This window comes from Gekko japonicus, unplaced genomic scaffold (assembly GCF_001447785.1).
Source record: "Gekko japonicus isolate JY-2015 unplaced genomic scaffold, Gekko_japonicus_V1.1 scaffold82, whole genome shotgun sequence".
Taxonomy (NCBI): domain Eukaryota; kingdom Metazoa; phylum Chordata; class Lepidosauria; order Squamata; family Gekkonidae; genus Gekko; species Gekko japonicus.
This window is the reverse complement of record NW_015174846.1, coordinates 416,352-427,670: the sequence shown is the minus strand read 5'-3', so window position 1 is coordinate 427,670 and position 11,319 is coordinate 416,352. Positions and strand designations below refer to the sequence as shown.

Below are 11,319 nucleotides of genomic sequence, written 5' to 3'. Positions count from 1 at the left end.
AGAGGAAATAGGGGGGGAGAGGAAATGAGATGTCTCCTGCAAGTCCTTGCAGGTCTCCTGCGTATTTACAATGTTAGCACTCCTGTATGAGGCTAGAGAGAGAGGTCCTTTCCTGCATATTTACAATGTTAGCACTCCTGTATGAGGCTAGAAAGAGAGGTCCTTTGTCTGCCACTCTTAGGCCCCGGTCACACAGGCAGGAAACTGCAGGGGAGAAGCGTGGCTGTTTGCCCTGGGGCAAACTACTGCGCAGTTACGCTATCAGACCTCCTGTGGAGGTCCTGTGGAGGTACCATGGAAGTTCCATGGCAAGGGAGAGGTGCCGATCACAGGACAAGCCGGCGCGCAATGAAGAAGCGCGCGCCGCGGCAAACTGTTTTTTATTTTTGTGTACATGACAAATGCGCATGCTCCGTTGGGTGCGCGTGCGCATCCACAGAGACTTGGACAAAAAACCCCCACCTTATTTGCAAGGGGACATGGGCGGGCGCCGGATGCCACCGGAAACGCGATCAGACGCCCGCTCTTGCCCCACAGTTTCAGGAAACTAGTACCTCGGAGGTACTAGTTTTTTGCCACGCAGTTTCGGCTGGAAGCCTCGGTTGAGCCATGGGAGTGCTACGTTTCCCAGATGTGCTGGTGAGATCGCGCCTGGAAACTCCGCCTGTTTTCCGTCTCACTTGTGTGGCTTCTGTTACGTGTGACCGCAGCCTAAGTTGCTGTACTTACCTTAGTCCAGGACCTAAGGCAAGTAGTGGCAGCAATAAATCCCTGTGTGTGCAAACACTGAGGAATCTGAACAAGCGAATTGGGCATGCAACATCATGTGAAGCATAGGGGCTGGTGGAAGGAGAACCTGAGCCCTGTTTGCAGCTGATTTATGGGGCACTAATACTGCAGTGCATCACAAAGCCACGTTCTCAGCGACTTCCTCCCACAGAGCCTAAAGCCATCTAATTTCTACATGTAGCAGCCATAAATAAGAACAACCTTCCCTGCGAGCAACTTAAGAAAAAGACGCTAAATAATAAAGCTCAGAAACTCAGTCAAGAAACCAAGTCAGTTCATTAAGTGCACATCTTCAGTTAAATTCTAACTTATCTGAAATCACTTTGAGGAAATTAATCTTTTAAGGTACTTAAAAGGTATTTTCACATGGCTCAGTCTGTCTGCCTTATAGCAAGACCGTGAACTCTTCCAGGCTACAGCAAGATTGTGCTGAGCTGGCCGCACAGACCGTTTGGGTTGTGTCTCTTGCTGTGTTGGCAACTGTCATAGCAGTGTGCCCGAAGGACCTTTGTGTATTCTCTCTCTCACTCCTTGGGGAAGGGCAGAAGAAGACTCTTAGGGCAAGTTACAAAAGTGAACACAATTTAGTTTAGGTATTGGAATGGTTTTACACCATTAGTAACATGCTTCAATTTTCTGTTCAGTGAGTTATTTTCTTTCTCCCCCTCCCCCCAAGTTTGTCCCCCTGGACTATGTGGCCCCTGGAGAGATTCCTGTTATCAGTGTTTTACCGGACAAACTTCCACTGTTCAAAAGGCAATATGACAACAAAATATTTATAGGTAAGGCTTCCATATCAAAACACTACTATAAAAATGCTCTTTCAGGTATTCATGCGCACATTTTGGATTCCTGTCTCTTTTATTGTCACTTGATGTTAGTTTTCATCCTGTGCTTTCAAGATGCACATTTATAACTTTTCTCTTAAATTTGCTGAATCGTGTGCCTTTATTACAGGGATAATACTTAGCATTTATATGGAACCTCTTAAGTGTTCCAATTGCTTCCTTTACTTATAAGGTGATCCACATTTATCACCATTTTGTACTCAGAGAGGGTAAACATTAGGCTAAGTGAAGCATGACTATGTAATTAATCTCTGGCATAGGAAAATTTGACACAGACCTAGTTCACTGTTCATACTTTTAGTCCCTGTACCATACTAGTGTTTTTTGGTGAAGGGCTTTCACTAAGGATGTCTGGTCTTTATTTTGGGTAGATAGGAGTTGGATGAATGACATAACCATGTATAGGTAATTATTTTTGGGTGGGGGGGGAGGGATCAAGCCCCATCACTGTCCAATACCAGTTCAGTCTAATGTCAGCACAGAGCCTTCACAGATACAGAGAGTGCATGAAGTTCTCAGTCAGTGGAATCGGGATCATGGTTTTCAAGTATTCACAGTTGCTGTGATTTGTATGTATATGTGCTGTGTGCCAGTGTTAAGCTGAATGTGTACAAAACAGGCTAGGGGGCATAATGTTACTCTTCCATGCACACCCCACCCCAGCTCGTTCCCTGTGTATGCATCTGTTGTGTGTACCGACCTAGTTTTAACTGTGAAAACATTGCACAAATATGAAGTGTAAAACTGTTTACTAGTCAGCCATTTTGGATGTACGCACGACTGGGCGTATAAGACGACCCCCAACCTTTCCAGTTAAAATATAGAGTTTTCCAGTTAAAATATAGAGCTGTGCTGATGCTTCTGGCGTACCGGCGTATAAGACGACCCCCCCACTTCTGAGAAGATTTCCCTGGGTTAAAAAGTAGTCTTATATGCAGGAAAATACGGTAATATGCTTTTAAGAAATATTTTATACCCTGCATTAACAACAATTATTTAAATAAATGCAGTAATAATACTAACTTATCAAAATATTATCCCAATACCATAAAATTAATTAAATATAGTTCGTGCACAAGTCTACTAAAAGCCAGATGGCAGCTAGAAATTAGTTAAAAACAAGAAATAGCAGTGGTCAGTAAAATGTTGGCTTGAGTCTGATGGAGCACTTCCATGGGTAGAAGGATTTCTGCCTACAAAGCAAGACTTTCTTGTCTCCTTCCTCCCACTGCATCCCGAAATGCCCAATGCTGTTCCTCGGGCCCCCGTGGGCATTTGGGTGGTAGCAGCAGAAGTAGAGCAAGGTGAGGAAGTCAGGCTCTGTGGATGGAAATCTTGCCATCCACAGAAATCCTCTACTGGATCTAGGCCATCGTCTTTGTGTTCTTGTAATCCTGATTTCAGAATTCTTTGTGTCTTTTGTTAGAAAATTGAGTACCTCTCTTAAATGCTATATTTACCAAATATTTTATTAGTAAAATCTTTACGCTGTTTCACTTATTAAATTTAGCTTTAAAAATGACCTGTTAGCATAATTCTTGCTGAGAATTTTGAAGTGAAAAGTTAAGAATTCAGTGCAGAAATTGCATTGGTGCTTTTCCTGTGCCCTCTACTTGTCTGTACAAAAGGATCTGATTTTTGTCTCTCTCTTGGTTTTGGGGGAGGGGTTTAGGTTCAAAGACAGCAGATCCCTGCACATATGGCCATACACAATTTCATTTGTTGCCTGACAGACTGAAAAGAGAGAGGCTGAAAAAATTAGGTATTGCTGATCAGGTTGAAGTTCCCTACCGTGCCAATGGAATTGCAAGTCTTTTTGCGTGGACTGGAGCACAAGCAATGTACCAAGGTAAGGCAGTTTGTAACTGACAAGTAAAATGCTTTTACTGGATTGCCTTTAATAGATGGTGTTAATGGGGGGGGAAAAAGCAAAATGGTGGGCAGGCTCTCAGATCTAAACTTTAGAAAGTGATATGGTCAAATGATTATCCTATTCAAGTAAAAATATATCATTAGCATGGTGATCTCTGTTGGAGATCTCAGTGTGTTCTACTGCTGTCTTGGAAACTTCAGCACAAATGTCAGGTACTATTGGCCTTTAAGGTAGAGTTGAGATGTTATTAGCTTGAAAATTGCAGGTTGCAGTGATAGGTTCTGCTAGTCCCAGTGTCTCATATTGGTGGCAGACATCTTGAATATTTCAGTGACAACACATAGTTGGTGGCGGGTAGGGGAGGAGAGAGAGAGGACTTCATCTTGAGAGGAGGAAAAAGTAACCAGCCACCCTCTCTACTGTGTGGTAGTGGTGGAAAATGCCACCAAATCACGGCTGACTTCTGGCGACCCCATCGGATTTTCAAGGCAAGAGATGTTCAGAGGTGTTTTGCCATCGCCTGCCTCTGTGTAGCGATCCTGGACTTCCTTGGTGGACTCCCATCGAAATACTGACTGAGGCTGACCCTGCTCAGCTTCTGAGATCAGAGAAGATTGGGCTAGCCTAGGCCATCCAGGTCATGGCCTCTGCTGTGTGCCGGCGTGGCTGTCTTTGTGAATGTAGGCTGATTTTCTTGTACTCTTTCGCTGAGTTAAATGACTGAAGAGTCTCAGCAGTTGAAGTTGCATCCTTCTACAGCAGGTTTATACCATCTTTGCATCTTTTTTTGTCAGTAGCAAAGTCTTATTGTTTAACTGTTCCCCCCCCCCCCTCCTTCTCTCCTAGGATTCTGGAGTGAGGCAGATGTAACCCGGCCCTTTGTATCGCAAGCTGTGGTTAGTGACGGAAGATATTTTGCCTTCTTTTGTTACCAGTTGAATACCTTGGCTTTAACTGTTGACGCTGACAAAAATAACTCTAGGAAAAATATTTGCTGGGGAACTGAAAGTAAGCCCCTGTATGAAGCAATAGAAGGCAATGATGTGAAAGGGTTTGACAATGACGTTCTGCTTCAGTTGGTCAAATTTCTTCTGAACAGACCAAAATAATGTTAACTCAGAAATCAGATAATCAAAGGCATCCGAAAGGCTAAAGCAGTCCTCCATCGCTGAAGCTGAAAACACTGTCTGGACTACGGGGGTATAATTGGTTGGAGTATAGATTTGTACATTGCTTTTTGGGATGAAAAGAAATGGAAGTACTTCTTTGCTGGTGCTGTTGATTGCCGGACGTGTGTTTGTTTGTATGTACCTGTCTGCATAGCTGTATAAATAACATGTGAAAAAAAGGATCGCGTGTCGGTTGTTTTTCATAGGATGTGACTGTCCTGGCAGACTCAGATGTGAATCCAGAATCACACAAAACTAGCAAAGCATCACACTCAGGAGGCCTCTTCCCTCATGTTGCAGGCATATTTACATTTTATCTCAGTGGTGTCACTGCATTACAAATAAATGGGATTCGAAATGGGGCAGTTAAATGAAAGGCTTAGCTTGTCCAGCCAACTTAAAGGATCCCCATGAGCTTCTTAACGTAGGGAATAAAAGCATTTAAATAAATCTACTCAGTCATTCTTTAGTTTCTCTCTTTAGAGCTTGGGAGCCCCTTTCACATGCCTTCTGGGTACTGTTCCCCTATGTGGCACCTGTGCCATGTTTCAGGAAAGTGGGCAAGGGCCTTACCCACTGGGGCCTGTGGCTGGCAGTTGATTTCTGCTGTGGGCCTTCCTAAGGTGGAGAACTCATGCCAAGGATGGAAGTAAATATGGCTTTTTTGATGTTAATAGTGAATATGGTCCTCCACGAGCCATTGAGTGAACACCACTATTTTGAGTATACAGGTTTGGCTAGTTTCTGAATCACAGTGGTGTTTGCTAGGTTTTAAAGCAATCTTGGGAGCTTCAAAATTAAAAATTACAGTGGGAAGGGATTTCAAGCTCTCATCAAGCTGTAAGATACATTTTGTTCATGTTTCTTTATAGCAAACACTAATGTGGAGAGAACAGATGTAAAGATTGGATTAAAGCAGACCATGGCTGTTTAGCTTTCAGTGGACACTTGGGTAACCAAACTGGTAGGGATTTCTGGAGGACAAAATTGCTATTAGTGCAGTAGAATGCACCTCTCTGAGACATATCTCTACCAATGTAGATTTTTATGAATAAATCATTAATTTCCTGCAGCAATTTCCAGGAGGATGAGAGTTTGCAATTGCAATGTGTATGAGTGAAACCTCTAATGATGGCTGAGTCATACTGCCATCTGCTTGCGGTGATACGAGTTGCCCATGGTGAAACATCATCTGCTTCCTTTGCCGTTCACTCAGCTTCCCGCTTTGTGTACAATATACTCTTTATTTTTTCTCTCTCTCACTTGTCTCATTGTACAGCAAACAGGAAGCTGGGTGGTGATGTAGGAAGACAGCACTTTCCCCACAGGCTAAAATTCACCTTCAACTCAGCCTCAGTTGGTTGCACAGATTTGCGTTTAAGTAATGATTTAAACTGCATTCAAGCAGTGATGTGCTTGCTGCTTGGAAGCACAAGCTAGATGCGACAGTGGTACAGGTGGGTGGTCTACACAAGTCACCACAAACCTTACAAAGCAGGCAAGGTGGTTTAAAACTGCATGGGCAGGAAGGGATCCTGAACACTGCCCGTTCCATGCGTTTCCTCCAACCATATTTCTTCTAACAAGGCTTGAAGATAGGAAATATTATTTATTGTATAGTAGAGTTACACACACACGAAACATATAATAATATAAACCACATAACCAGGTTGATACAATGGGTATGCTGACGAATTGGGCTATCCCCCTAAATACTAATATCTAAATTTTCAATCCACTTAATTGCAGCCGGGGAGAGCTCAAAGAGCTCCATCTCCCTGGAAAGCACAACCTTCACATTCCTGTGACAGATGGAAAATAGTTTAGTGGGCTGCACCTCAATCGCATTTGGGTCCTGGTATTTTGCCCCATTTAAACAAAATGTCTGCACAGCTGCCAAAGCCTATTTGTGTTCTGTTACCATCTTCCATACTTTATGTGGCAAGTCAAATCCTGCAAGCCTCTTGTTGGTGTTTTTCAGGTTATGGATATCAGGTGGAACTGATTGCATCCATGTTCACAACCATTCATTCCCTAGATTGAAATTTTGTGATTGCAGGGTGTGGGCAGATCTTATTGCTGGGTGTCGGGGATTTAGTCTGGATAGGCCCGCATCAGCCATGTCTTTGTGGAGGGGCAACACTGTTTTCAATGACTGGATGTAATTCTAGCTCGCCTGTGGTGCACCCTGAATAATGCTAAAGAGCTAGAACTTCTGGCTGCCAGGCAATCATAGTATCTCCTGACGATACTACGCACATGGAAACAACCAATCAAGCAGGCCTTCTCAGCACTACTTGACAAGAGGTATAGGAGACCTTCTGAATCTGCCAAATCACAAGTGACCAGCTGGCAGCCTACAAGATGCATCCATCTCCAGTCCTGGTTCTGTGCAGCCCCCTTACACGCAGGGCCTGTAAAACGGAGCTCTTCCACCAGCCATTTGATTAGGAGCTGCATTATATACCAAGGAATACCCCTGTGCCCTGGTTTTCCCATCTTCTATCTCCAGCCGTGCCCTGGCGTACCAGCGCTATCTCCAGCTTGTGCCCGCTGCACAATAAGTGAGAGAACTAAGCTGGTGTGGAAGCTATTGGAACTATACGGCCGTCTAAGCCAGGCCATAAAGAATGTTTATTCTTGTTTTATTTGGATATGTTCCAGCCCTTTTAGGTATATTTTAAATTACTGTTATTTTATGTGATTTGCTTATATGTTTTGACAGGCTTTTAATTGCACTGTATCTCATGGAATACTATATAAGCCGCCCTGAGCCCGCCTCGGTGGGGAGGGCGGAATATAAATAAAATAAATGAATATTGAGGGTACAAGTAAGTCTAATACTTGTCTCAAATCTTACTGGCTATTAAATAGATTTAGCTCTTGTTTAAGAAACAAATCTTGATAATGAAAATCAAGCCCACCAGAGAGAGAGGAAATAACCCCTACAAGGGAAAAAAAAAACAGCTGAGTAGCAGCAGTTACTGGGGCAAAGGAAAGCCTAGGGTAGGGTTCACTATTGTTTCAGTATGTCCTTTCTCCCTCTATAAGGAATGATTTGTGATTGGCATCCTAATGCTTACTTCTTGCAGAGACAGTAAAAACTTTACCCAGTCTTGTATCACTGCAGTTAGGACATCGTGTGACCAAATGTTCCTCTGTAACAAAAGAAGTCATTCCACACAGAAAATGTAGATGTCAGAACTAGCCTCTCTGCCATTTAAGTTTTCTGTGGAGGAGCATTCAATCACCTGATCCCTCTACTGGCCATCTAAGGTGGTTTAGCCCTTCAGTAAAAGTTAGGCTTAATTCCTAGTTGCAAAAAGCAGAGACACCACCGTGTCAACCAGTACCAAAGCCGAATTTTTTTGGGAAATAAATTGTATTAAAAATTATCAATAAATAGATGAATAACATCAAAGAGTATCTGTGTCTTGATCCTTAATTATCAATATCCAAAAATGCTAGAATAGTCAGCAACAATCAGCTGTTCCGGTGGGTGCTGTTTCCAACTCTTCCTCAGAAGTTGCAGGCTTAGAATTTCAATGCATCATCCGTTGGGTCTTGAGCCGTCCAACTAGCAGAGTAGAAAATATCCATTCAGTATTTTTATAAGACATAAAATATGCAAAATACCAAGTACTTTCTGACTATTCTTTTGAGCTTCTGAGGAAGAGTTGGAAACAGTGCATACTGGAATGTTTGTCAAGTCATTTGCAATTTTGTGTCCAGTTTTGGGGTTTTTTGGGGGGGGGGAGGGTCTTATTTTCTACTTTCATTGATGGACTGATCCTGTGACTGCCAAGTTGATAGTTACTGACTATTCCAGCATAGTTTTGGTACTCATGAGTTGCTATTTTCGATACCTTGGTGTATTTTTGGATGTTGATAATTAAGGATCAAGCTTTGATTTTATTCATCTATTTATTGATACTTTTGAATACAACTGTTTAATTGCAAAAATATTCAATTTTGGTACTGGTCGACACGGTGATTTCTCTGTTTGGTTCTACACGCGCGTGGTCCCTTTCTTTTTGTTCTAATTCCTAGTTGGGCTGTGCTGCTTTCATATGAAATATTTTCCCTCTTTGGGGGTTCTGCTGCTCTTACAGTTGACTCACTGAGTTAAAGAGAAATTATGGAAATGGGTGCTAGGATCCACAGAGCCTTGGTGTTCTTTATACTTGTTTTTCTCAAACTTGTGCTTTTGAACTGGAGAGGTTCAAAAGCACATAGTCATGTGGCACAAGGACAGAGGCTGTTCAAGCGGAAGAAAAGTCAGAAATTTCACTGTGTTACTCCCAAACACCTCCCATGAGCCTTAAGCAGCTTTTTGGGTCCTGGCCTGGAGTGACAAAGTCAACTGTATACTTTAAAAATAGTGATTTGTCATGGTTTTGACAACTTTTTGTTGTTGTTCAGTCGCACAGTCAAGTCCGACTCTTCGCGACCCCATGGACCAGCTCCCGCCAGGCCTTCCGGTCTTCCGCCGTCCTCTGAAGTGTGCTCAATTTCATGTTCGTTTCATCTATGATGCAACTAGATTATTTTTAAGTTTGCAAGCACTGAACACCAGGTGGCACCCTTTACTAATGTTACAGGGAAGGCCCTGCAAATGTCCCTGCTTGTGTTAAAAAGGACTTTCTTTAATAGGTACAAGTGCCCAATTATTTTTATCATGTTGTTGCCAAAAAGACTTCTCTTTGAAAGCTCCCAAGATTAGTAGTATTATTTTTTTTAACCACTGATTCTTCAGATATCGGTTTTCAAGGAAGGAATTTTGCTCATTTTTGTCAACATATTGTTTCTAAGTAAAGGAGAGCATTTTATGTTTTCAAAAGGAAGTGTGACTTTACTTAGTCCTTCCATACATCTGTTGTTATACTCCCCCCCACTGCTGATCCTGTAAAGGAGGATACTTACTACACACTAGATTCCCTTCATGCATCTGACCAAATCCTACCTCACAGAAACTACAGTATTGTACCGCAGTAATACAGACGCCACAGGCCTCTTTGCTATGGCAGAAAGGAATTTATAGATTCTCCTTATTCGTACCAGTCTACATGGAACCAGTGTTCCCTCTAAGCTGAGTTAGGGTGAGCTAGCTCACAGTTTTTTAGCCTCCGGCTCACACATTTTTGTCTTAGCTCAGGAAAGAGGGCTCCAGAGCAAACTAATTTATGCAGTAGACAAATCACTTGCTCACAACTTTAATGCTAGTCGCTCACAAAGTAGAGTTTTTGCTCAGAAGACTCCACAGCTTAGAGGGAACATTGCATGGAACCTTTCAGAGCTTCTTCTGTAGGTGATGGGTATACCTCACCCCAGTCCTAAACTGAATCAACTTCCTGGGAGTCTTTTTAGAAAAAGACAAGTGAAGCATGTGGGTAGAATTATACTGAAAAGGTGGCCTTAAATAACTTTAATTTGATGCTCCATTTAGACCCCATGTACACTGTGGAAAACTGGATGGCTGTTAAACCTCTTATTTTGTACCGTTATGAGGCAGTGTGGTGTAGTGGTTAAGAGACTAGAATCTAGGACACTGAGGTTCAAATCCCCACTGTGCCATGGAAGCCTGTGAGACCCTCGTCCTTCCCTCCTAATGAGACCCCTCGATCTGATCCCCAATCACCTCTTAGTTGTTTTGAAGGGCACCCTCTTAAAAGACTAAGAGTGGCAGGGATCCCTAAGATAAGTCCCAAAAAGCACACCTGGTCTGCCATGATGAAGGCACATGGAGGCACGATGTAACTGGTATGCATAAGGTATTTACATACCCTCAGTGCCAAGACCTGCATAATACAAGAGTATCCCTTACATCAAGGGATGCATCATCAAAGCTATAGGAACCATTTCCAGTTAATGTCCAACCTCTAAGTATCACCTCTGACCCAACCATTGATCAAACCAATCGACCCAGGATGAGCCTTCAAGAGGACAGTTTTTCCACCGTAAACCCATTCAATGATTGCTCCAGCTCCTAAACTTCCTGCCAGATTTGGGCAACAGTTACCTTCGAACTGCCCAGTCGAGTTCAAACTCACCTAAGTAGTGGTGTTGTTTAATCTAGAAATCTCTGCTGTTGACCTTTATTCGAGTATTGTTCTGGCACTTTAGGAAAATGGATAACTGATATTGTCTATGGCTGTTTTATGAATGATTTTAATTGTATCTATATATGCATTTTTATGTAAGCTGCCCTGAGCCTGCCTCGGTGGGGAGGGTGGGGTATAAATTGAATAAATAAATAAATAATTTCTTGGACCAGTCCTGATCCTGGGAAACTGGGGTCCCATGGTTAGCTATGAGAATCTTCCCTATATAAAATCCAGCCCAGCTGGGTGAAAACTGTGACATTTTCCTCCACTACCTGGATACCCCTGGAACTGCTTCACAGGTGTCTCCCTCCTTGCCAACTTGGACTTCTCAGCCTCTCTCACACCTTGGGTCAGGTAGTATCACCCATCTGAACGCCCTTCCTTCCCTCTCCTTCCGTCACCCATCATCCTTTCCCCGTCCTCGTGTGCGTGCGTGCGCATGTGCACACAGACATGTATTTGGGAGGGAGAGGGTGGTTTATTTCAGCTAATTGCGGTTTCTTGTGCTTCATTTGTAGATTATTAGTGGCTCTTGG

The 11,319-nt window shown here is 42.9% G+C and overlaps 1 protein-coding gene across 2 annotated transcripts in view; it reads left to right on the top strand.

Annotated features, from left to right (window-relative positions):
• MRPS30 (mitochondrial ribosomal protein S30) overlaps positions 1-4,844 on the top strand; it is a 9,932-nt gene extending 5,088 nt beyond the window's left edge. The window contains exons 3-5 of one of the 2 annotated variants that reach the window (XM_015424466.1): positions 1,466-1,571; positions 3,310-3,486; positions 4,357-4,844. In XM_015424466.1, the coding sequence (XP_015279952.1) occupies positions 1,466-1,571; positions 3,310-3,486; positions 4,357-4,619 (546 nt within the window). In that variant the 3' untranslated portion in view covers positions 4,620-4,844. Of the gene's footprint in view, positions 1-1,465; positions 1,572-3,301; positions 3,487-4,356 lie in introns of those variants that run through there. The other variant, XM_015424467.1, reaches the window with a different exon arrangement.
• The last annotated feature ends 6,475 nt before the right edge of the window (positions 4,845-11,319 follow it).